General features: G+C 46.7%; 1 protein-coding gene across 1 annotated transcript in view; it reads right to left on the bottom strand.

Moving 5' to 3' along the window:
• LOC144372326 (acyl-coenzyme A oxidase-like protein) overlaps window positions 1-24,147 on the bottom strand; it is a 58,576-nt gene extending 34,429 nt beyond the window's left edge. The window contains exon 1 of the mRNA XM_078035709.1: window positions 24,002-24,147. Within this exon, the coding sequence (XP_077891835.1) occupies window positions 24,002-24,147 (146 nt within the window). The remainder of the gene's footprint in view (window positions 1-24,001) is intronic.
• Window positions 24,148-26,749: the final 2,602 nt, after the last annotated feature.

Raw genomic sequence — 26,749 nt, 5'->3', positions numbered from 1 at the left:
TAATATGAATACCATATGCCTTAGAACAACCTCTAATAAAACAAAAAATATAGCTTTAAAATCATTTAAAAGAATCGAAGTGTTATGCTGGAAAATACAAAAGAAAGCAGCCAAAGAAACAGAAGAACAAAATCTACATATGATGTACAAACAAAAAGGAAAATGTAAATCCAACTTCATCAGGAATAAAATGAAAATTGAATGAATTAAGCATCCAATAAAAAGGCAGCGATTGTCATACTAATTTTTTTTTTTTTTTTTGGAATACCAGGGATTGAACTCAGGGCACTTGACCACTTAGCCACATCCCCAGCCCTATTTTGTATTTTATTTAGAGACAGGGTCTCACTGAGTTGCTTAGGATCTTGCTAGGTTGCTGGAGCTGGCTTTGAACTCACAATCTTCCCACCTCAGCCTCCTGAGCTGCAGGGATTACAGGCATGCACCACTGTTCCCCGCTGCCATAGCAGATTTTAAAACAAGATTCAACTGTATTCTCTCTATACCACACAGACTTGGATTCAAAGATACAAATAAATTAGTAGTAAAATGATGGGAAAAGATGTATCTTATAAACAGCAACCACGGGATCAAGAGTGAATATACTAGTATCAGATAAAATAGACTTAGAGACAGAAAAGTTACTAGAGATAAAAAGGAGTATTCTATAATTATTATTTAGGTATTCAGAAAGCTGACTCTATTTTCAGATAATGTGATCTTATATATAGAAAATTCCAAGGGATCCACTATAAGACTGTTAGAATGAATAGACAAATTTAGCAAGGTTGCATGATATCAGATCAATATAGAAAAATTTCAGCATGATTAATTTTATGCTGAAAATGAACAACTACAAAGTGAAATAAAAAAATAAATCCACTTATAACATCATCAAAGAATAAAACACACAAGAATAAATTGAACAAAACAAGTGCATGACTTGTTCACTAAAAACTATAAAATATTATTGAAAGAAATTGAAGAAGATCTAAATAAGTGGAAAGGCATCTCATGTTTGTGAGTTGGAAGATTTAAAAAAAAACAAAAAAACAGAAACACTGCCCAGGCTAACCTACAGATTCAATGCAATCCCTATCAGAACCCAAGATGCCTTATTTTTCAGAAACTGACAAGATGTTCCAAATTAACATAAAATAGGAGGGACTCAGAATAGCCAAACAATCTTTAAAAAGAAGAATAATGTTGGAAAACTCATGCTTCCCAATCTGAAAACTAACTATATAGCAGTAGTAATCAAGCCAGTGTGGTACTGGCATGAGATAGACATATAGATCAATGGAATAGAATTAAGAGTCCACAAGTAGTAAATCTTTACACTTATGGCTCATCAATTCTTCCAAAAATGGTGCCAAGACAAATCAATAGCAAAAGAACAATCTTTTCAATTAATGGTGCTGGGACAACTGAATATCCACATGCAAAAGAATGAAGCCTTCCCTCACACCAATCAACTTAAAATGGATCATAGATCTAAATCTAAGAGCTGAAATTACAGCACTCTTAGGAAAAAAAAAAAGCACAGGAGTAAATCATGATTCTGGTTGAGGGAGTAGATTCTTAAGAAATAAAATGGACCACATCAAATTAAGAATTTTGTGCTTCAAAAGTACACCATCAAACAGAGTCAAAGATGACACACAGAATAAGAAGAAATATTTGCAAATAGTATCTCTGATAAGGGAATAGTATCCAGAGCATATAAAGAACTCATGTAATTCACTAAAAAAAGATGCCCAATTTTTTAAACAAGTAAGAGATGTGAGTAGAAATTTATCCAAAAAAAGATATGCAAATGGTTAATAAGCCCATAAAATGTTCAATATATCATTATTCAGTGATATATTGATAAATGTCCAATGATCGTTAGGGAAATACAATTAGCTGTAAAACAGTTTGGTTGTTCCTCAAAATATATTGAACACACAGTTACCATACAACCCAGCCACGTCACTACAAGATAGAAGAACAAAAAAATATACATCATACAAAAACCTGATGCCTATTTATGGGAACATCACTCACCATAGCCAAAAAGTGGAAGCAATCCAATGCCCCTCAATGATGAATGGATAAATAAAATGTAGTATATCCATACAAAGAATATTATTTGGAACATAAAAGGGAATGAGGGTGTAATGCATACTAAATCATGCATGAATCTGGAAGATGGTAGGCTGAGTGAATGACATCAGTCACGAAAGGGCCATATATTACATGATTTTTTACAACAAAATGCCTGAATCAGCAAATTTATACAAACAGAAAAATCAGTTCTTGCATAAGGCTGAAGAAGAGAGGCAATTGCAGTGACTACTAATGGGTTTGGAGTTTCTTTGGGGCTTGACAAAAGTATTGTAAAATTAGATCACAGTGGTAGTAGTGACAAGACTTGCTGAATATATTAAAATATATACTGTAATGCATTGCAGACATTATATGGGCAAATGTTATAGCATGTGCTCACATCTCAAAACATCTTATTTAAAAAACAGTTGACAGGAGGCTGAGGCAGGAGGATCACAAGTTCAAAGCCAGCTACAGCAACTTAGCAAGGTCCTAAGCAACTTGGAGAGACCCTGTCTCAAAATTAAAAAATAGAGCTGGGGATGTGGCTCAGTGGTTGAGTGTCCTTGGGTTCAGTCCCTGGGTCAAAAAAAAAAAAAGGAAAGGAAAAATAATTAGTTGGGGCAGTTTTACTTCCTCTTGGGCTTTTGGTCTCCACAGAGGAAGCTCGCTGAGCTGATAAGCACGTCCACATCTCTGCCTAGACATGTAGACAGTCTGTGCAGCCAGGTGGCAAAAGCACAGGCTGCTTGAAGATTCTATAGAATCGAGTGCAAAATAGCAATTAAAATGTCCCCAGATGTTCATTTTGATGATAAAATAGAAGACTTCTGAAATGGAAGACATAACCCGCTTCAGAAGCACTCCATGCAGAAGGTATTCTAAATTTAGCTTTGGTATTAAGTTAATTTGTTGAACAAAAGCTACCAGGCTGGCATCTTTGGGCTTCGCTGCAATTCTCTTTAGATAGACAGGTTTGTTCTTGTAACTCTGAATCTCCTTTTGCTTGTACATTATTCATAAGTTTTAAATGGCACCTTCTGTCACAGTTTTCCCCCAGATACTAAAAACTTCCTTCAAGTTCCATTATAATTTGAATCTATAATTTGCTCCTCATAAGCAAATCACAAAAGGAACTTAAGTTCAGATGAGATCATGGCGCTTCCTCCCTGTCCTGCAGGTGTGGCGGTGACTGTCGCTAATCACCAACCAAGAAAATGAGGAGGAAGAAGGATTGAAGGTTTGCCCAAATCAGAACAACTTCTGGCTCTACCATGAGGACAAAGAAGGCCAATAAGTCAGGAGGACTTTGTTGTGGGGCCTTATGAAACCTTGGCACCATTAGTCTGTGGTTCTTGGATTTTTTTCTTGGAGTCTGGGAAAGGAGGGGTGTTGGAGGTTCTGCTTATTATTGGGCTCTTAGGTGTAAGTGTATGTGGGGTAAAGAAAGAAAATGAGACTTTATGGATCGACTATATAATTGTGTATTCACACCAGTCATGGACACTAATCTGTAAAATCATCCTTCCAGGGAGGTATTAGTAAACTCAGATTTCTGGAAGAAACCAAACCCCAGCCAACCTAACTCATTTGCTGGAGCTCCCAAGATAAGCCACCATCATGCTGGAACTTGGTCCTCAACACATCCCATCCCCTCTAGCCCTCTGCTGAGTGACCGTGTGGTGATATCAGACCCACTGGCAAATACCCAGGGAGGGGGACAGGGGTTGGAGGTGGGTCAGCCATGAGGCCATTATCTCTGACAGGAAGCAAATGTCTAAGACTTTATTGACTATAAAATCCCAGACTACAAAAGAGAGAAAACAGATGCAGCCTAATCATTAAAAGTACACTAAATATTTATCAGCAGGTAAAGTCTTGTAGGAATCACTTAAAATATTTATTTATTCAGATTATTCAAATAATTGTCTTTCTCTTCAAATGAACATTGGGAATTCTGTGTGCCTATAAGGAGAGGAAAATACACACCCTCCTCTGTCAGCAAGCAAGGGAGCAAAGCTTCTCATTATGAAAAAGAAGGAAAGAGAAAATTTTGGATACTATCCAAAAGGAGGATACTGGGCTTCCTACCCAGACTAGAAAGGCCACTCACACTTTGAAAGTCACTGTAAATCATTTCTCCAGATTGGAATACTAGAAATGTCCCTGGCCATCCCATAATGCGGAGCGACTACGTCTCACTGAGGCTCCCTTCCCTGGGAGGTGGGCACAAGGCTGGGGCGAGAGCTGAGGTTTTTTTTTTTTACTCCTTTTTCATGGACAGGTGGAAACCTGATCACAGGATGCAGATGACCTGAAAGCCAGTGCCCTGTGGTTTTTGATATGAATTTTAAACCATTTGCATGCTTTACTTTAATGCAAAAAAACAATGTTGCATTTTTAACCATGATTGGCCACATTGGACTCATCCTACACAAAAGCATTTAGATTTTTTTTTTTTTTAAAGAAGCCAATTTCTACTCCTCACAACAATAAGATCTGAAAATTCAAAGCATTCTAATGAATTCAACAGTTTCTCTTTGGGACCAAAGTTTACCTACCCCAGATCATCTGAAATAGGTGGGGGCAGATCACCTGCCAGGGGAGACATAAACAGAACCTATGAACACCCACCAGCGCTGCATCTTACACACCTCTCACAAAAGAGTATCCTTAGGACTGTGGGTCAGGAATCACTGAAAAAAATTCTGGGGCAGTGCACTGGCAGGCCATATGGATATGTCAGAGGGGAAGTCAGCACAGAAACTGGCAGATTTCAGGAACAAGTGTAAAAAATAGTAGCCAAAAAGCAGTCTTCGGGAAATGGGTCTGGGCTGCAGCAGGGGCTCAATAAATATCACTGAAAGCTGAACAGCAAAGGAAAGGGATGACTCTGGGCCCAGAAAGGGGACAGTAATCTGAGATGGCAACAGAGTTCTTCTGCAAGGCTCCCTCCAATCCAGTGCTGAAACCTGGCCTTAAGAAGGATCTCAGGGGAAGCGCAGGCCGTGGGGAAGGGTGCTATGAATCACAGGGAGGGGCCGTGAGAGAAAATGGCAGTCCAATGTGGCCAATCGTGGTTAAAAATTGTTTTTAGCATTAAAGTAAAATTTATGCAAATGGTTTTAAATTCCTATCAAAAGAAACGATATCCTCCTCCTACACAGAGCCTACCTGTACAGATAACCACAGGTGCCAGTCTCTTTTGTGTCTTACCAGATAGCCCATGTGCCCCCTCTGTGTGCATGCATGTGCATGCACCTGTGCACATGTATCTACCCATCTTTTTCTTCACACAAACAGTCCCCACTATTCTGTGCCTTATTTTATCTATTTATTTTACTTACTGACACCTTGTGGAGCTCTTTTTATGGCAGTGCTGAAAGGTGGCATCATATGCAACCCCAAAATATAATACCTTGGTAAAAGAATTATTTTGAACAAAAGACACTTGAAAAAAACAGCAGATGCAACAAGGGCTACCCAATCTCCTCTTCCTCAAAACAGAGATAAACATTCCCCTGTGAAAGATGCCCTCCCTGTACAAAAGAAAGGAATCGTTCTCCAACTCACAGCCAAGGGAATTCTGTACATACAACGTCATTAAAATGACTCTTATCTCCTTTAGCTCCCACATAGCCTGATTTCCACCCTTGCCTCTCATTGCTCGCCCTAGCACCAGAGCATCTGGGTTTTGCCACTTCTCTGGGTCCTTGCTTCCTTATAAGGGCTCCCATGTCACGGAACCCTTATATAAATGTGTGTGCTTCACTCCTGTTGGTCTGCTTTATATCAGTTCGATACTTGGGCACAGCCAAATGCTCTAAGAGGGCAGGGGAAAATTTTGCCTCCCCTACCTCTTTCTTCCTAAAAGCCACATGATATTCCACTATATGAATTAACTGCTTTTTATTTAATCGACCTTCCCAATAGATCCTTAAGGGCTTATATTATGTTTAGATAACAAATAATGCTATTCTTTTTTTTTTTTGGTACTCCAGGGGGTGCTTAACCACTGAGCCACATCCCCAGCTGTTTTTAATTTTTTATCTTGAGACAGGGTCTCGCTAAGTTGCTTAGGGCCTCACTAAGTTTCTTAGGCTGGCCCTGAACTTGCAATCCTCTTGCCTCAGTCTCTAAGTCATTGGGATTACAGGCATGTGCCATTGTGTCCTGTTAAATCAATGCTATTCTTAAATCCACATATTTCCTCTTATATAAAGAGTGACGTATATGCTGAAGTACATTTCTAGAAGAGAAATTTCTGGTACAAAGGAAGCATGCATTAATGATTTTGATAAATATGAAAGACAGAAAGTTATTGCAATAACGATAATACTAAAATCAAACTGGAAGAACTCTTCATCCCTTACCAACAGAGAGTGCTTAGGAAAACTACAGGAAGCAGGAAAGTGGGCATTGCACAGCCTGTCCCCAAGGCCAACAGGGTCCCCTGAGTGTTCACTTCACGGGGCCCATGCTGGTCCCCGTTTGCATTTGCTCATGATAGAGACCTGGCCATCCTCAGTCACACGGGTGGTCTCTTCTGGTATAACTGCTGCACCCTAATGAGCTTTAACAGGCATAAGATAATCCTGGTTTTGATTCTAGATCCACCTCCAATGAGTTTGGAAACATTTTTTGTAAAGAACCAGCTATTTGGGGCTTTGTGGGTCATGGGTTTCTACTACAACTACTCAGCTCTGCCACCGCAGGAAAGCAGCAGGAACAAAGGATGAGAGCCATGTTCCAGTAAATCTCTGATTATAGGAAACAGGCGGAGGGCTAGACTGGGCGCTTGGTCTAGAGAATCGAAAGGTGAATATCTGCTATCTGCCATTGAGGTCTTGCCATGAGCTGAGGGAGGCTCAGGAACATCTGGCTCTAAAGTCTAGTTGCTTGTTGAAAGAAAAACTAAAGGAAGCTACTCTGAACCATTGTTTTTTTTCATAAGGATCTTCTAAACCCAACTCAGTGAAGCCCAGAGTCTAGCAGGAGCTCTAGCCCTGGAGACGCTCACAAATACAGTTGTCATACAAGGCTGGGACAGGCTCGATACTGCTCGTCCTCACGAGAGTCCTAACACAGCTACAGCACATTGACCTTACTGCGGTCCGGCACCTGCTGAGTCAGAGCCTTCCTCAGTTACTGGAGGATCAAATCCACTTTTTTTCAGATTGCATTTCCATCATGCTGCGGCACACAGTGTGGGAGGCTTCGTGGGACAAGGACTAGGCCCTCTCCCCTGGGTCTACACGAGCAGCCAGCGGGACTCCAGGGCTCCTGGGAAAGGCACTTCTGGCAGGGCAGCGGAGAGTTTCAATGGGCTTCTGGGTGGCTAGGTTCTAAGTGACCTCCATGGTTTCCTTAGAAGCAGCGTCAAGGGGCAGGTGCCCTGCCTTTCTTATAGATGCAGGAGGGCACTGGGGCCAGAGGCCTTCCATGGACTGGGGAGGGGTCAGAGAGAAGCACAAGGCACTTTGGACATTGTTTTAGTCAGCTATTGAGCTGCTGTGACTAAAAGGACCATCCAGAACAACTGTAGAGGAGGAAAAGTTTATTTAATGGCTCTTGTTTCAGAGGTCTTACTCCATAGAAAGTCGGCTCCATTCCTTGGGGCTCAAGGTGAGGCTGGACATCATGGCAGACGAGCGTGGCAGAGGAAGCAGCTCACATGGTGATCAAGAAGCAGAGAGAGTCCACTCGCCAGATACAAATATATACCCCAAAGCCACGCCCAGTGCCCACCTCATCTTGCCACACCCCCACTTCAGTTACCCCTCAGTTCGTCCCTATCAGGGGTTAATTCAATGATGGGGTGAAGACTCTCACAGCCCAGTCGTTTCTCCTCTGAACCTTCTTGCATTGTCTCATACCTCACTCACATTCCATCCATAACAGACATGAAGTAAATGCCACTAAAGTGGGAAGTTCTAATAGAAAGTTAGAAGTTCTAATAGGTTCACAGGGATCTTGACCTGCCCCAGACCAGGGCTTGCGAAGGTCTGGGGCAGGCCAGCCGATGAGCATCCTCTCTCCTCTCTGGGAGGACCACACCACGCTCCAGCTGCAGAAGGCAGGGGTGGGGAGGAGGACCTTCCAGGTCTGGGAGCTGTCCCTCCCAGAGACATAAAAATGCAGAGGTCCATTAGCAGAGAAACCTTCTGACACTGGAGATGTGAGAACTTTCATGTAAGTCTTTCTACCTTTGGCCTCATTAGTGGGGAGAAAAAAAAAACAAACTAGATTTACCACTCAATCTTTTACTCTGCCAACAGTGTTTCTTGAGAGCTCACTAAGTGCCATGACTTCCTAGAGCTGAGGAGACGGCAGTGAAACACCAAAGGGAGGAGGACAAGATGCATGGTAACCAGCAATGGTTCAGGTTGAAACGAACTCATGAAAGATAAACCACTGTGATGCCCCGGAATGGCTGGTGGGCCACTTCAGTCACAAGAGATCACAAGAAAGGAGCTCTAGGAAAGACAGCAGAGGGTTAAGGAGGGGTTCTCATAGGAGCTGCGATAGCACAGCATTCAAGGAAAGGGGCTACATGTGCAAAGGCCCAGAGGCAGGAAAGAGAGAATTTTTTAAAGTCTGACTCGAATGGAGAGCAGAGGGATCCAAGAGGATACTGGGGCAGCAGGTGAGGCCAGATCACAAAAGGCCTCCCACCAAGGAAGTGTACCATCCCATGAGAGCACTTGACTGAAGAGAGGCTATTGAAAATTACCGAGTCCCAGAAGCAAACCAAGACTATCCTAGGCACGGTGGACAAGCGTGCACCCCAATTTTAGGGATGAATCTTAAGAATGATGGGGAGGGCAGGAAACTTCTTTGGCAGAGATTTTCAAGAAGAGTAGAGAGAAGGTCAGTGGGGTGTTGGGACCCAGCCCCTCTCTTTTATTTCTCACTTCCTGGCTGCCCTGAGGGGAGCAGCTTCTCCACCACACACTCTCTGACACCATGTGCTGCCTCACCACTGACCCCAAAGCAACGTGCCAACAGACCAGGAATGGAGCCTGCAAAACGGTGAGCCCAAAATAAACCTTTACTCCTTAGAAGTCGATTGGCCTCTGGTATTTATTATAGCAACAGAAAGTTGACTGACACCTTATGTGTTCCAGGAAGAGTCCCAGATCTATGGCACATAGATCCATGGAAAGTTCCAGATCTATGGAAAGTCCTGCAACAACTTCCTGTATGCATGAACTACTCAATAACCAGTGTAGATAAAGCTGGCACTCCACTTGGAAAAAAAATACCAGCTTCCTATCTCTTACAAACTTACAAGATAACTCTCTGATAAGCTAAAAAGCCAAACACAGGGAAAAGTATAAAATTTTTGGAAGAAAAATTTAGAAAAATTTTATGGTCCAACATGAAGAAGCTCTTCGTAAGGAATTCAAGAAATCCAAAACTGATAAAGAAACAAAGCTAACAAGATTGGCAAGACCCAGTGTTAGTGACTGCAGAAGACGCCTCTGACAGCCTCAGAGGGCTCATTGCTAGAGTCTTTTTAGAGCAGCTTGGCAGGGTTCAAATCATTCACTGTATGCAGCAACTCTAGTTCCAGGAACCCAATTTACAAGGACAATCACCCATGGGCACAAGCACACGTGTATGAGCTTGTTCGCCACAGCATGTTTGTGTAATGGTGAAATAAAAGCTTAGGAGCCTCATACAGTGGTGCACGCCTATAACCCCCTCTACCCAGGAGAAGAATCGCCGAGTTCTAACCCAGCCTCAGCAACCTGACAAGAACCCGTCTTAAGACAAAATTTAAAAGCCTGGAGATGTAGCTCAGTGGTTCAGCACCCCTGGTTCAATCCTCGGAGGAGGAAGAGGAGGAAGGGGAGGAGGAGGAGGAGGAGGAGGAGGAGGAAGAGAAAGGGGAGGAGGAGGAGGAGGAAGGGGAGGAGGAGGAGGAGGAGTAAGAGGAGGAAGGGGAGGAGGAGGAGGAGGAGTAACAGGAGGAAGGGGAGGAGGAGGAGGAAGAGGAGGAGGAGGAGGAAAAGGAAGAGGAGGAGGAGGAGGAAGGGGAGGAGGAGGAGGAGGAGGAAGGGGAGGAGGAGGAGGAGGAAGAGGAAGGGGAGGTGGAGGAGGAGGAGGAAGAGGAGGAGGAGGAGGAAAATGAGGAGGAGGAGGAGGAAAAGGAGGAGGAAGAGGAGGAGGAGGAGGAAAATGAGGAGGAGGAGGAGGAAAAGGAGGAGGAAGAGGAGGAGGAGGAGGAAAATGAGGAGGAGGAGGAGGAAAAGGAGGAGGAAGAGGAGGAGGAGGAGGAGGAAAAGGAGGAGGAAGAGGAGGAGGAGAAGGAGGCGGAAAAGGAGGAGGAGGAGGAGGAAAAGGAGGAGGAAGAGGAGGAGGAGGAGGAGGAGGAGGAAAAGGAGGAGGAAGAGGAGGAGGAGAAGGAGGAAAAGGAGGAGGAAGAGGAGGAGGAGGAGGAAAAGGAGGAGGAGGAGGAAAAGGAGGAGGAAAAGGAGGAGGAAGAGGAGGAGGAGGAGGAAAAGGAGGAGGAAAAGGAGGAGGAAGAGGAGGAGGAGGAAAAGGAGGAGGAAAAGGAGGTGGAAAAGGAGGAGGAAGAGGAGGAGGAGGAGGAGGAAAAGAAATAAAAGCATAAAAACAGAAATGTCTCAATAAACAAGTAGTCAAATAAACTCTAGTGCATCTAAACTGTAGAACAATAACATAAGTTTTACTGAAAGATTTCAGACATTCTGCAGTGTTAAAAGAAAGCAAGTAACAGAATATATATATTTATATTTCCACATAAATATTTGAATGCATAAATATTTGACTGCAGATATATGCTTCCCTATATGAGAATACTTGTTCCCTGAGATTATGGAAAGATGGGCAGGGACAGGGAGGGGACAAAGGGAGTGTCACTTTTCACTTTATTCTAGATTGCCTTTATCTTTCACAGTATGTATTCTTTTTTCCTCTCATTCTGGTTTTTCCCTCTACTCATTTGGAAATACATACTTTATTTTTATTCTTCTTGTGAGCCACCATAGAAATTTCAGCATCCATATTGAACCTCATGAAGTTCCCTTCGGACGGGTCAGATGGGAACGCTGGGGCTTGACCCTCCACACCCACCTCCCCCAGGGCTCTGAGGCTTGAGTTCTACTGTCTTTTGGATCCTGAAAGTTCCCTGAAGCCCCAGGTGTCCAGGGCTTAATCGAGAAGCTGTGGTGCGTTGAGGTGGCAACCATATAGGAGGTGGAAGGGTGGAAAGAAGTGAGGTCATTGGGCACATATCTGTGAAGGGGATCCCTCCACCCCCTCTGCCTCTCTCTGCCCGCTGGCCGCCACGGGGCGAGCAGTTTCCTTTGCCACATGGTTCTGCCTGCTGCCTCACCAGAGGCCCCAAAGCCGGGGATTGACACCGTGAGCCAAGGTAAGCTATCAGCCCTCATGAGCTGTTTATCTCAGATATGCTGTCACAGTGGTGGGGAGTTGGGTGACACACAAGGTGTGGTAGCGGGAGGCGTCTCCGGTCCACTTGCCCTCCTGTAAGGGGAAATCCACGGCTCCTCTCTGGCAGTGTGCACTTCTGTCCCACGCAACAGGACCAGGTGGGATTTCTCCTACTCATTTTCTTTGCTTACTGAAGAACTGAGCTGGAGCTTTTTTTTTTTTTTATCTCTGTGGCTCTTCTTCTGTGTTTTGGTGGCTCCTCACTGCCACCTGAGACCAGTAATAGTCTGGGCAATGATTTTGGATGTCCCCATGGTCCTCCACATCACAGAACTCAGGTGCCTGGTAGGTGACAGGTGAGTGAGACAGAAAGACCAGGTGGGTTTAGCTGCTTGCTGCAGTGGGCCTTCCTGACCTGGGCATGGCCCGCAGTGGGAGGTGTGGTCCTCTCCTGTCCCTGTCCTCTCCTTGGTGTCAGAATAGTCAGGCTGCCAAGCAGGTTGAAGCTAGCAGAGGCGGAGCTTTATCCAACCTTGGCCTTGCAGTCAGCCCTCAGGCTGTCCCGGCCTTCCCTGCTCTGCAGGGAGCACAGCATCTGCCCTTGACTCCTCAGCAGGCCTGGGGTTACTCACAGCAGGTCAGGCTTCTGCCAAGACCTTGTGCTTGTTTTCTAGATGTTTCTAGAAAGTTCTATAGCCTTTGTCCTTGTTTTTATGTTAGTTTGGTAAGAAATCACCCTTCTAAGGGATCTGCACAAATGGATTGTATCAGGTGGCTCTTATCTGAACGCTACAGACTTAGCTGAAGACAGACAGAACTCCACACTTTGGAGGTAACCACGAGGCTGATGCAGCTCAGACACACAGGATTTCCTTTTCCTCTGGACACAGGCTGCCTGGGTCACCATAGAGCAAGCAGGCCGCCATGTTATCTTGTCCTCATGAGCGGAAGACACACAATGGGAAATAAATACATAACAGAGAGGAAATGCTTCCTCCTGGTACTTTCTAGTTCAGGGGCTGGCAAACTTTTTTCTGCCAAAGCTAAATGTAAATCTTTCAGGTTTTGAAGGTCAGAGGGGCTCTGTCTCTACAACTCAACTCTGCTCTGTAACTCAGAAGACTGCCACAGACAACAAGGCCTTGCTGTGCCCCCAGGGCCTCTACCCAACACTGACTGGGGGACATCAGGTGCCACCTGAAGAGGACACCAGGGTTGGGGCCAGGGTGAGAAAAAGGCACTTTGCAGAGACCCTGAAGTCACAGAACAAAGAACTATCTTGTCTTGGTGATACCTATCGACACAGAGCATGCAAATGTCATGCCCACCCACCCTGCTGTGGGCAGCCCCCTTACCCCCTCTTAGCTCTGTGTCTGCTTCCAATGCCTCCTGTTGCCCCCAAAGAGCCCCACAGGTGGCCTGGGGTGAGGTCTGTCTCTTGCAGTCTTTTTACCTGAGGCAAGCAGTCCTCTGCTCATGTGAGCATCCTCCACCCCTCATGCTCTGACATGGGGTTATGTCCCCCAGCCTGACAGCCTCTCCCCCAGCAGCTCAGTGCTCCAAGCATCAGGCCCTGCACCGAGCCTGGTCAGGGCATGCACAGGCCCTAGGAATGGTTAATGCCACATGGAGGGTGCCAGCACCACAGAGCCACCTCATGCCCTGTCCTCAGTCTCAACTTTAGATAAGAGAAGGCTGCATGACCTTCCTCAATGACATCCCCAAACTTGGGGTGACCCAGTCATTTCTCTAGAGGATGTCCCTGTGCATACAACTGACCTGTTGGACAGATGTGGGATTTGAGCAGCTCACACTGGGAGGTCTGCACCCCTCCCACTCTACATGGAAGGAGGCCCATTCTCTTCTTGCCATGGCAGGAGCCAGGGCCACCAGAAGGCTAAGCAGAGGAGCTCACCACTCCTCTGACACTACCTTATCTGTGCTGGAGACAGACAGGGGTGGAGGTTGAAGGGGTGCCTGGTCAAAACCTGGCCCCTCACTGACCCACCAGCCATCCACTTATAGATCCTAAAAAGAGACAAGGATAAATCTAGTCCCTCTACGGTAGGGTTGTCAAGAGACATAGGTAAGATGGTGCTTGGAGAAGCCTCTAAGGAGAGTCTCACCCCTGCCACCTGGGATTCATGACACCCTGTGCACCTGACCTGCCCCACTGCCTGCCCTGTGCAGAGTGTGATTCTGTGCTGTGGCCACACCTCCTGGTGCCAATGTCCACTGACTCTCTCCTGGGCCTACACTGGACGCCTATCACCCAATGCTGGCCTGCCTCAGTGCTTGCCACCCAGGGGTCCTCCTTATAACCATGGGCAGGACCCTGGGTGAATGCCACCTCCAGCAACCCCTGGCATGGACAAAACAGTTTCAAGATAAGAGCCTCCCCAGCCTCACCACCCTGTGTGAAGGAAGGAAGGTGGCCTGGGATGGCAAGTGACTGTGCCCTAGGAGCCTGCAAACCCGCCCACAGGACTCAGGGAATTTGTGACGCATTCCCTTTACATTCACACAAAGGCAGGGCAGAGAGAGCAAACTAGAAATCTGCACAAGTTTTTCCTAGGAGAGTGGACACCCTGACACTGTCCCCTGTCCTGTGGGGCACTGCTCCCTCCTTTCCTTAGAGTCATTTCTGTGGAACTGAGTAAGGGACACTGTGCGATGTGGCAGGGGGCTTCAGATCCACTAACAAGCAGTCTGTCTCCCCACTCCCAGCCCCCAATATCCACAGGCCAACACTTTCCAAAATCCAAGTTAAAAGAATGGGTAAGATAGACACAGATCATTCTGAAAAACTGAAACTCAGAAACCCTGAAGGTAGGTGGGTGGATGGACTGGCACCCAGAGATGCCGAGGAACCGCACTCTGTTGGCCCCTGGCCCCCAGCCTCTCCTCTCCAGACAGGCCCCTGGCTCCAGAGGGAGAACAGGGCTGACATTCTGGTTCACTGACAGCCACAGAAGACACTCCCAGGCCACATACTGAAGGCCTCTCCTGATTCCATGCCGTCTTCTCATCTCCCTCCTCTCCCTGCCCTGAGCCTGACTCTCTAGGCCCACTACACTCCCCACCACCCCAGGACACTCCCCACACCACACCTCTGTGCCCTGGATCTGCACCCTTCCCAGCAAGGCCTGCCCCTGCCCTTCTCCAATCGGGAAAGCTCGCCTCATCCTTCAAGGCCAGAAAATGTCCATTCTTTAGTACCTATCCAGAGGGATGTGTTAAATAAACCCACCCCAGGATGCAACATCAGTGGTTCAAAATAAGGCAGAGCTTTATTTAACTATGCAGAATGGTCTCCAAGACATATGGTTCTGTGGAGAAAAAAATTAGTTGTAGGGCAATCTATAGATTATGCTATCATTTATATGCAAAACCCCACATATGCACAAATAAAATCATATATCCCTCTCCATGCACACATACACATAAATGAATTCAACAGATCTGGAAAGACCCACAGCGCTGACCTCTGGGAAGGTCAGGTGGGGTGAAGGAGAACTTGGGATTTAGAATAGAATATATTCCTTGTATCACTTATATATTAAAAAATAAAATTTAAAAAACCAGACATAACCACCTTGAAAATATCAGCCCTGCTCATCTCTTCAGTGTCTCTCGGGCTGGCTGCCTCTCATGGGGCTCAAAATAGAGGATGAGTCATGGTCCTCTGAAACAGCCTTTCTTTCACCGAGTTGAGACACACTTAGTTTCAGAATGTGAAATCAGGCCACAGTTCAATGGTTGAGAAATGCAAAGTTAAAGTAAAAAAGAAAGGGTTCGAGAGGGGCATCTGAGGACACAAGCCTTGGGGCGAGTTCCAGCCCGACCCTCCTCCTGCACACACAGCCATGTGCTCCCCTCCAAGCCCCGCTGGCCTGGTGGCAGGGACCCCAAACTCACCCCTTCCCTTCCCTCAGCATTTACAACTGGAGACACACAATTCTATTTTGGTAACAGGAAACTTGGGCTTGGGAAACAGATTCCTGTCTTTCCAGTTTGTTTTGATGTTCACAGCCCCAGAAATTCTCCTGAAGGCCCTCAGTTTTAAGTCCTTTCAGAAGCTCAAAAATGCAGAAAACGGCACCAAAGAGAAATATGTAAGAAATCAAGCCATCTGTCCACCAAACAGGAAGGCAGCTGCCTGCCTGGCCACTTTGCCTGCCCCCCAGGGTCCCCATCTGCACACACCCCACCCCCTCGCAGGAAACCCTGAGCCAACAGGTGCCTGATGGGAGTGAGATGCATTGGCCACCAGGCTCTGACGAGACACCAGCCTGGGAACCTGGACACAAGGTGGCTCAGGACGGACCTGGCAGTCCTCCCCGCCCCAGAGCTCCGGGCGGGTGGCTGGCTGGCTCTGCAGGCACAGGGGCAGGGGTCAGACTGCGTTGCAGTTGGTGGGACCTGGTGAGCTCTAGAGAGGCTGAACGTGGGGACGGATGTTGGCAGAGCCAGTCTCAGCTACAGTGAGCCAGCTACTCTGTGCGGGTAAGAGAGCCTTGGGGTCTCTTAGTTGAAGGGCACTTCTAAAGATCCTGAAAGTCACCAAGCCTAGAAAAGATTGGCCTCCTAAAGACGTTTCTAGAGAGAATGTCCTGGTGGGTGGTTCCCTGGGCAGTTGAGTGTCTTGCCATAGAGGAAGGAATGGCTTTGGATTCCCATGAGCTTGGTGAAACCTGGGTCTTGAGAGGTGGAGATGTTCTGTGCTTGGTGCTGGGGCTGCCTCTTCCTCCTCCTCCTCAGGGACCCTGGAAACCTTTACTGAGGGTCTCCATCTCACCAGACCTACCCCATGTGCCCAATGGAAAATCATCCAACAGGAAATGCTCCCCTTCCCACTGGACACGGTGAAAAAATGCTCTGAGAAAATACAGATTTGACCACAGTCAGCAGAGCGGTCACTGACAGGAGCTAGGAAGGGGACTGGGGATCTCCAGGCACTTGATCATCTATGATTTGGGGTGTTAGGTCAACGGGTTTCCTCAGGGGCTTATCCAAATGAAAGCATCACTTCTCTGTTCCAGTGAAGGGAGTTGAGTAGCTTCGACTTGTCCCTGCGCCACAGTGGGAAAGGCAGAAAAGGGAAGAAGAGCAGAAACTGGAAATAACTGGCCTTGGTGCACCCACAAGTCATACCATCGGCAAGCCCAGGGCAGCACAGGCCAGTGCCTGAGTTTGCTCTGATATCTACTCCAGGGTCACAGCTGCCTTGTTCTTACAGATTGTTCCTCACAGCCAGATGGAAGGCACAGGGAAGGCTCCACAGAAACAGGCTCACCACAGAGACCACACAGGTTCTGAGTGGGAGCACTGGAGGCCATACCTCAGGTCACAGCCGAGTGCAGCCCGGGCTTAAGGAATGGAACGAGTCCATCTACATCTGGAACCAGGGACTCAGAGTTCTGGTTTAACTTTGGAATGTCCCCCAAAGTCCATGTGTAGAGACTTGGTCCCTAATACAGCATGTTCAGGGGTTCCTAATACAGCAGAGTTCAGAGGTCCCTAATACAGCCCTGTTCAGAGGTCTCTAATACAGGAGTGTTCAGGGGTCCCTAATACAGCATGTTCAGGGGTTCCTAATACAGCATGTTCAGAGGTCCCTAATACAGGAGTGTTCAGGGGCCCCTAATACAGCATGTTCAGAGGTCTCTAATACAGGAGTGTTCAGAGGTCCCTAATACAGCATGTTCAGGGGCCCCTAATACAGTGGTGTTCAAAGGTGGCTTTTGGAAAGTAATTGGATCACGAGGCTCTGACCTTACCAGTGGGTTAATCCACTTGATGGATTAATAATGTGAATGGACTCAGGAGGTGGGGGGAAGGCAGGAGGAGGGCCTAGTTGAAGGGAGGGGCTCCTTGGGAATGCACCGTTGGGGACTGTATCTTGCTTCCAGCCTCCTCCCCTCTGTGACATCCACTCCTAGTCCTTCTTCTCTTTCTCTTCCGGCCCCTCTCTTTCCCAGCAGCCAGGAGCTGAGCAGCTTCACTCCCCCCCCTCCCAGCATGATGCTCTGCCTCCACTCAGACCAGAGCAACCCAAGTCAGACAACCATGAACTAAGGCCTCGGAACCACGAGCCCAAATAACCCTTCCCTCCTTTAAGTTGCCTTTGTCAGGTTTTTTCACAGCAAAGGAAACCTGACTAACTCACTCGGGTTGAGGACCTGCCCTGCCAACAACTAGCTGGGAGACTCACAGGGAAATCTCCTAATAGTCGGGGCTTCTAATTATATTTTTCTTCTATTCACCACTTTTTCTTTTGGAGAGGAAAGTATAATTTATTTTATTTTAAGTTTTTTTCTGATTTGTTATACATGACAGCAGAATGCAATTCATCTCATATTACACATACAGAGCACCATTTTTCAAGACACTGATTGTACACAGAGTATTTTCACACCATTCGTGTCTTATACGTGCACTTAGGGTAATGATGTCCAACTCATTCCACCATCATTCCTACCCCCTTGTCCCCTCATTTCCCCTCCCTCCCCTTTGCCCTATCTAGAGTTCCTCCATTTCCCCCACACTCCCTTACAATGGCCATTATGTGTCAGCATCCTCATATCAAAGAAAATATTCGGCCTTTGGTTTTTTGGGATTGGCTAACTTCACTTAGCATTATATTCTCTAACTTCATCCATTTACCTGCAAATGCCATGATTTTATTCTCTTTTAATGCTGAGTAATGTTCCATTGCATATATATATACCAAAGTTTCCCTATCCACTCATCTACTGAAGGGCATTGAGGTTGGTTCCATAATTTAGCTATTGTGAATTGTGCTGCTGTAAACATTGATTTGCTGTGTCCCTGTAGTATGCTATTTTTAAGTCCTTTGGGTATACACTTAGGAGACTGATAGCTAGGTCAAGTGGTGATTCCCTTCCAAGTTTTCCAAGGCATCTCCATTCTGCTTTCCAGATTGGCTGCACCAATTTGCAGTCCCACCAGTAATGTATGAGGGTGCCTTTTCCCCCACATCCTCGCCAACACTTATTGTTGTTTGTATTTTTAATATCTGTCAGCTTTTGATAATGTTTCTTTTTTCTGAATTCAAAAATTTATATACATTCATTGCAGAAAATTAGAAAAATCTGGAAAAAATAAAAGAGTAAAATAATCACAGTTAATTTCATTACTGAAAAGCAAGCACTGTTATATTCTGGCAAATTTCCTCCCAGGATTATTCAAGGCATATTGCTTTTACATTCTGGAAAATAGTTGTAATGTGCTGCAAACACAAACACAGTTTTGTGTCAAATTAAAAAAAAAAAAAAAACTTCAACACTATATCATGAGCATTTTTCCATGTTATTACAAACCCTGCGTGAACAGTACTTTCATGGCCATATAATATTCCATTGTAGGAACACATCATAATTTAGTGATCATATTGTCATTTCCAATTTTGTATGTCATGAATAATACAGAGAAACACCTTTGCTCCAATATGTTTTATGCAATCTTGGGCTATTTTTTTAGGGTAGATTCTAATAGTCTTGTTTTGTATTTATATTTCAATTTCTCTAAGAGAATCATAATAAATCGGATTTGCAAACTCAAATGCCCACTTGGATTAGGAAGGGAAATGAGGACAGTGGGCTAAATGTAAGAAAACGTCAAAAACTAAAGAAAGCTGTATGACCCTGTTGAAGTGCTCCCGCTGGTGGCTGCCCTGTGCCACAGAGCCAGGGTGCTGCTGGACTGCCCAGTTTTCCAAAGAAGCTAGAAACCCAGGCTTTCTACTAATGTATAGAAGTTGGCAAAAGGAGGTCCTCCTGCCCTTCCAGGCTGGCCACAGCCCATTCATAGGGGGCTCTTCCTTCCTGGCCACAAGGATGGCCCTCACCATGGTGCTAGGGTGGGGCTAAAAGAGGAGTCCAGGGGATGACTCAGTGAGACCAAAACAGGATTTCACAGTTTGCATCAGTTCCAAAATTCTGCTAGTCCTTCTTTCTCTGGACTTTTGCTCAAATACATGAACGACATCTCCGTGGGTCTCTAGTCCCAGCTCCTGCCTGGAAGGTAGCTCATTACACACACCCATTTTATAAGCAGGACCAAAGGCACCCCTGTCGCTCTCCTTCCTGGTGAAGCTGGTCCACTAATCTCTCCAGAAATCAGGTAAAATTCTCATCCAAACCCCAGGGCTCCAGGTGCCACTCTGCAGGGATGCACCTGCTTCCCATTACTGCGTGTGGCTGAGACCTCTGGGCTGCCTGGGGCTTGACTGTGGGGACGAGGAAGGACCCCATGCATTGGCAGCCAGTGCGTGTGGACTCGGGAGGCCTCGCAGTGCCTAATGGGCACCAACACTGCTCTGACAGCAGTCACAGAAGTGACCCCAGGATGGAAAGAGAAAAAAAAAGAGCCCGAGCGTGCAAATCCCCTTCACAAAGCTCATGGAGGTTCCTTTTATACAGCCCCTGCCATCTGTCATTGCAAGATTCACAACAGCTCCCCCGTCTAGCCACATGGACATTTCTGCGGGGGTCATTGGAGTGGTTCAGGGATCCTGACAGCAAAACAATGCTCAGCAAGGTGAAGGCCGGCGAGAAAATCCTGCTAAACAAACACTAGGGGTCAACGGCACAGAGAGCAAGACCCACTGAGACCCGCTAATTGGAAATAATTCCAAGTTTTTCAGACATTACGTAGTGACAATAAGGTGCAAACACCGGATTAGTGACCTCCGAAAGACAGAGAGCTTTTGTTCCATCTTTGTAACAGCAGAATTTAACCCTGTGTTTTGAAATTCCCATCAACCACTCTGTGTGAATTTAAAAGTTGGACATTTAATCATGTAGCCAGGGTTAGACTCTGAGTTTCTCCGTTCCAGGTCAAGAAGCAAAACGTATGTGGGGGAGACAAGGGGAGAGTGGAACAAATACAACCCTAAAAGCAGCCAGAGAGCCCTTCTCCCTGTGGTCTCTCCCAGAGCTCAGCAAACCCAATGGCACCTCCACTCTGCCCGGCGGGGGCAGCTTTGGGGATTTTGTGATGTTTGTTTTGAAGTCAGTCTTGTCGAGCCTCATTTGGCAAGGTTTTATTTTGGTTTGGGTTTTGTACTTTGAATATGCCAGGGAAATCTCAGGGAGCCCCATCCACAACCAAAAAAAGAAAGTAAAAGTCTTCTGGAAATGCCTGATAGGGCTGGAACCTGGTTTGGCTGGGAGGCAGGAACATCTGCAGAAATCAATACTGAAAACATAGTTTCACCAAACAAAACTTGGCATCCCTCCAGGAAGCCCTGGTGAGAGTCATTGTCCACTTTGGATCAGTAGTTACTCCCACTTCCTGTGGGAGGCTCCTGGAGGACACAGAACTCCGTGGACCCAGGAGGACACTTCAACGGACCCTCTCCATCTGTGATCCCCAAGATGCTGCTTTCTGGATGCTCCTTCGCGGGATCTCTGTGAAGTGTTCAACATGCGCAGAAGCACCCAAACGTGACCCCAAATCCGTGTCTGTCTCTCCAAAGCTCATGATCCCTGCCCTGCAGAGCAGGCTGGCACCCTGGCCATAAAGGAGCGTCCTGGGCACCCCAGCACTCCATCTTCTACACCAAGATCCATCAGAGTGTGTGAAGTAACACTGATTCTCTCCAAAGGACCTGTGAGCACACTGGGGACTGTGAACTGCGTGTCTCAGCCCAGGCTGTTCTCACTCTGGAAAGATCCAAGTGGCAAAGTGATGCACAGATGCCCTGGCTCCTTCCTGCAGCTGAGTACCCAGAGATCTCTCCTAGGTCTCCACACAGGACAGCAAAATGGCTGTTTAGGTGGTAAACCCCTGTCATCCCCAACCTCCTGCCCCAACACACACCCCAGCAGAAAGTTTCTTTTCTGGCTGTAAGAACAGAGCACAAAACTACAGTTGCAAAATCACGACTAGGAAGTAGAAAGAGGCAGACAGGGTTGGAGAAGGCAGGCTGGGTGAACTGGCTGACGTCCCCTGGCTTCTCTGAAGCTGAGGAAGGGCATGGGACTGACTTTCAAGGATTCCAGGCTTCGATGAGACTGAGGGGTACCTGGGAAGTCCTAGCAGGAACTCACAGGTCAGGAACCTCAAGGCCTGCGCCAAAATGCAAGGTGAACATCACACACCCCATAGTCCTGATGCTTCTGTACTTAGTGGGCTCAGACCCTCAGCAAGTTAGACTCATATCACCATCCCACCCCCCTGATGGCAGGGGGCCCTAAAGCAAGATTGCACACGTCGGACACGGAATCAGTTTCCACCACTGGCAAGCTCTTTGTACACAGCGGCGGTCAACAGCAGCTTCGATCCCTCCGCCCTGCGCCCAGTTATCTCTCCTCCCTCCAGGTGTGCTTCTGACCCAGCAAGTCTCTCCTTCATGGTGTCCTGATGAATAGATCATCTGTGTTTTCTTTGCCTTCTTCTTAATGGCCTGGACTATCCTCCAGCAACCCAACTGTGCATGTCAGATAAAATGTATTGGGGTCGAATGGATTCTCACATCGCGCTGAAACGCAGCACGTAACAAAGGACCCCTGGCCACAAGATAAGCATTCCAGAAAGCTACCCAAAGGCTCTGTGAACTGCCACGCCAGCCGCCCACTACCCAAACGTGGAGCCCACCGGCATCGGTCTACACAATTACTCCACTCTCTCTCTCCCCCTCCTCTTTAGCTTTTTCAAATATAGTTATGCAAAAGACTTCTGTTTTTAAACTCCCTGTGCAAACACAAACATTTGACAAAGCCCACGCAGATAAAATCAGCCCGGGTTGAACGTGTCCTGAACACAGAGCTCTTTGCATCGTGACCTTTCATTGTCGAGTAGAAATGGAGAAGCTGGCACTTAGAGAAATGGTGAGATTTTTTTTTTTTTATGTTGGAAACAAAGGTGTCACCCCGCATGAAGCAGGCACACTCTCTTCAAAGGAAGAGATGTTTAAAAACTGGGGGGAAAGAAGGAGGCACACTTCCTGTTTGAGATGGATGGAGGAAGAGGAGTCGTTCAAATGTGCAATGCAACAGGTGGGCTTAAGAAACTCGGAAAAGGGTGCGTGGAAACAAACCCTGACTGCCACCGTGATATTTTAAAGAAACAACATTTGTATTTTGTTCCATCACTGAATGAAATCAGCCAAAGCCATAGGGAAAGTACATATGTTTGCACGGAGCCGCAGTTGACTCATTATCTCTGACTTTCTGTTCTGGTTAAAAACATCTCTCTCTTGAGCCTGCAAGCGTTCAGACCCTCACAGCTGAGGACAGATGTGGCTAGCAACACCTTGCAAAACCAATGCCAGGAAGTGGACTGCCACCACAGGCTCGCACACCTGCAGGTGACATCACTGGCTCTACCTCACCCAGAAATCTATTAACACAGAGAAACAGGTGTCACCAACCAAAAGCTACTCTTAGAAAGCATTCGCCTCCCCAGCCTGAGGTTGCAAGTGGCAAACTCCATGCTGAACTTGCACCTGCCTTCCATGTCTGGTCAGGGGCTCAGGAGGATCCTGTGCTCCCCGCTTCAATGTCTCAGGACACCTGTTCCCCACAACCCCAGGGCTCCAGATGCAGCCAGAACAAAGGCTTTGGAGAAACGTCTGAATACTGCCTTTTCCTGCCATTCAAGGAATTTTGTCTTTTCTCTTGTAGCAAAAAAGTAGTTAATACCAGTTCAGGCTTCCCTAATTTCTTGCCTCTGAAACAGCTTTCTTGGGGGGTCAGTGACCAGGTATTTAGGAAGCATTTGACATGTGTAAAGAGCACACTCAGAAACGATGCGTGCCTAGAATGTGCTTCACAACACTCCAGCAGGAGAGGATGAGGAGGAGAGAGATGAATGGACACTGTCAAAATGTTGATAATTGCAGACACTGGGAGAAAAGTCATTGGGAATCCACTTTGTTATATTTTATTTGTTGGAAATATTCCATTAAAAAATCTTTTTAAACATGTAGCAACATTTCCAGTCATTCACACTTCCCCTCCCTTCCTCCTTTGCAACAGAACCCCAGCATGATTCACGTAATCCACCCTCCTCCACAGATCTACCGGGCTTCACTCACCCAATTAGGATTCCAATTCCCCTCACCAGTTATGTGAGGGCATTAAAAATGCCCAGCCGGTTTTCTCTGGACAATGAAAAATGGGGAAATCTCTTGAAGGGTTCCTAAAACTACAGTTTCCATACTGATAAAAAGTAACAAAGTAGCATATAGGAAAAAATGGATCTACCTCTTCCACTAAGTCTTATTACACCTGCATGTGATAGAAAGACCCTCAACGGCCTCCTACCTAACGCCAAATGACCCCTGGACAAAGGGAGGAGAGAGTGGAGAGCCCTGAGGCTCAGGTGGTCACTAGGTGCTCTTTGCTGCATCATCAGAGTCCTGATGAGGGCAGCTGTAAAGTCTGCCGAGTCCTCTGGGTTGAGATTTCCATCCTGTGTTCCCTTAGAACCAGGGTCTTGTCTTTTATCCCACAGCACATACTTGATAAGCCATCGGGTACAGCCTGTGTCTTCTCTTGTAAAGCTGCTCTTTGGCAGGCTAGGAGCATCTTCTCCACTGGTCTTGTGTGCATGGCTATGCTGGGTGAAGGCCGCTGTGACAACGGTGGGCTGTGGCAAGGTCTTCATTAGGCAGCTGTGTGCCTGGGACAATTCCTCCACGCCCTTGTCTCCAACAGAGTCCGCCCTCCTCGTGGGCCCGTGGCAGTGAAACCAGGACGGCTCCGGCCACTCGTTACCTAGAGAGAACACTCAGTGCCCCACATGCGCTGGCTCTCTTTTCACATCAAGACTTGCTTCAAGGTCAGGGCAGCCGTTGGTGAGGAGAAGAATCACTTTCTTTTTCCATTGCTTTCAGATTTTTTTTTCTTTTTTTTAAATAACAAGTATAAAAGAAAAAAGCAGATGCTCTTTTGTGAGGAATTTTCTCTCCAACACCTAGTATTTCCTTTTTCCCTAACTTCTTTCATGACAGAAGATATATGATTAAAAACATATTCTAGAAGGTTTCCTTTCAGGAAAAACAGATTCCTTGGGGTCAATTAACTCCACTGGAAGTGAGTGTCCTGGAGCACAGGTTGGTGACTTTCTCACCTGAACCCCAACTCCTGGCCATGGGAGTGGCAGATCCCAGGGAGCAGGCTGAGCAGGGACATACCTGACCTCTGACTCCTGACCCATACCTGAAGGTCAGGGACCACAGAGAGGGAAACAGAGGCTCAGAAAGCCAGGGCCCCTCTGAGATCACTTGAGGAGGGGCCACACTTTCCTGAGACTGAGCAGGGGCTTTACAGACTTAGCCAGGTGGTCAGCCTCTGTGGTCTCTACCCCTCAACCCACACTGTGCATCGCCTCACCACCCTTCAGTAGCTACTCAGTTGTTGCTTACAATACCACATTTCAGAGTAAACGTCTATGGACATCACCTACCCTTCCGGCTCGGGTGCTCTACGGACATCACTTAATGGCCTTGCTGCTTGCCAACAAATAAGCACAAAAGGGTCAAGGTCAAAGGCCTGAGTTCAAATCCCACCTGGGTCATGTGTACCTTGATGGAGAGGTGTTAGGGCTCTGCCTGGTGGAAAACAAGGAGCTAACGACAGAAGTGGGGTCTGGAATGTGTACTCTTAAAAGGAAAACTTTAGACAAATTAAATTTAGCCAACTTCATTTCAGTAAAGAAAAAAATTCATGATAACTCTGCACCTCGAATCTTTCAGAACACTCAGTGCCCCACATGCGCTTTACACCCAGGGAAGAATTGATCTACAGGAACACCCTGATTGATTGTTGTCAGCATTTGCCTTATATGATGGTACCTGGGCAGCTCTCAGCCCCTGATTGGCTGGAGGTTTGGCCGCTGTGGTTGGTTGAGACTCAGCTACTTGTTTGGAGAGTTTGCTTCCAGTTAGGTTACAGTCTGCTTACTCATCGAGTTAGGTTAAGTACGCTGTCCACAGAGAAACGCTAAGCACACCTAAGCTAGGTATGGAGGTGGTTTTAGGCTAAACGTTATTCAGGTTAACAGTACCAATGATACTTTTACCCAGTGTCTGTCTGCCAACTCCTCTTCCTCATCCAGAAGTTGCTCCAGCCTATACCGTGGAGTCCCTCATGGCTGAGGTACCCTCCCCATACAAGCACCCCCCAGTCTTAGAATATTGGGTGCCACCTTCATCAGGGCCACTGAGGCGGGCGTGATATGTTTTGCCTTCCTCAATGAGTTCTCAGGGAGTACGGGTTGAATGAACAAATTGATCTATAGTCAATTTAGCCAATTCAAAATCTCAATTGAATTTTTCTTTAAATATTTTTCCAGGATTGCATTTCTTTCTCCTTTTAAGATTGAAAAGAGGAAAGGGAGAATGGAAATAGGAGTCAAGGTGAAATAACCAATGACCTTCTAGCTCCGTTGCAGCTAGTGGCTGATTAACAGGTCAGGACTTTCCTGTGAGCCTCCAATGAAAGCCAAACAGGGAGATTGGAGGGCTGGCTCCAGAGGGCGGGCTGTCCTCTTGCCAGTTTATATCTCTGTATCATTGCACGAGCAACCATAAAGGGATTCTGGGGGAGCTTTCATTTTGGAGGGGCTACCCCTCCCCATCCATTTGAATGATTAATCAAACAGGTTTGATTCCTGTTTATACCCATGAAACACCACCAGCACCATCCCCTCCCCCCGAGCCAACAAATAGAACAAAAAACATTTTTAGGGAATACTGAAAAATATTTTATCAACACAAAAACCAACACAGCATGTGAGCTTCTAAATAAAAGGTTTGATGGGGTCTATGCTGACTGAGCACATTGTGTGTGTGTGTGCTGCCAAGCCCCAAAGATCAAAAGAGGAGTAAACACTGTGCTGACCCCGGGAGCTCTCAGTCCAGCCTGTGCCCCCGGCCCCCAGGCACTATTCGCTGTGGGCTGGATGGCTGGTGCTCTAAGTGGCTGTCCCACGCATTGCAGGACACTGACTATCCTTGACCTACTCACTAGATAGATGCCAATAGTAATGTGCTTCCAGTCAGGACAACAAATATATCACCAGATGTCCCTTAGAGACAGAATGACCCTGACACAAAACCACTGGCCTAGGAGGAAGGAACATAAATACCTAGAGGAGGCACCGTTGCAGGAGACCCAGCACACTGGATGTAGTGAGCACCCAGGGACACAGGGCGTGGGCGGGAACAGAGCAGGGAGTGCCTCTCTGGGTGGCCCTGGAGGCTCTA

This window comes from Ictidomys tridecemlineatus (genome assembly GCF_052094955.1).
Source record: "Ictidomys tridecemlineatus isolate mIctTri1 chromosome 12 unlocalized genomic scaffold, mIctTri1.hap1 SUPER_12_unloc_4, whole genome shotgun sequence".
In the NCBI taxonomy this organism is placed as follows: Eukaryota; Metazoa; Chordata; class Mammalia; order Rodentia; family Sciuridae; genus Ictidomys; species Ictidomys tridecemlineatus.
Note: the sequence above shows the minus strand (reverse complement) of the source record. Positions and strands in the feature narration are given on the sequence as shown.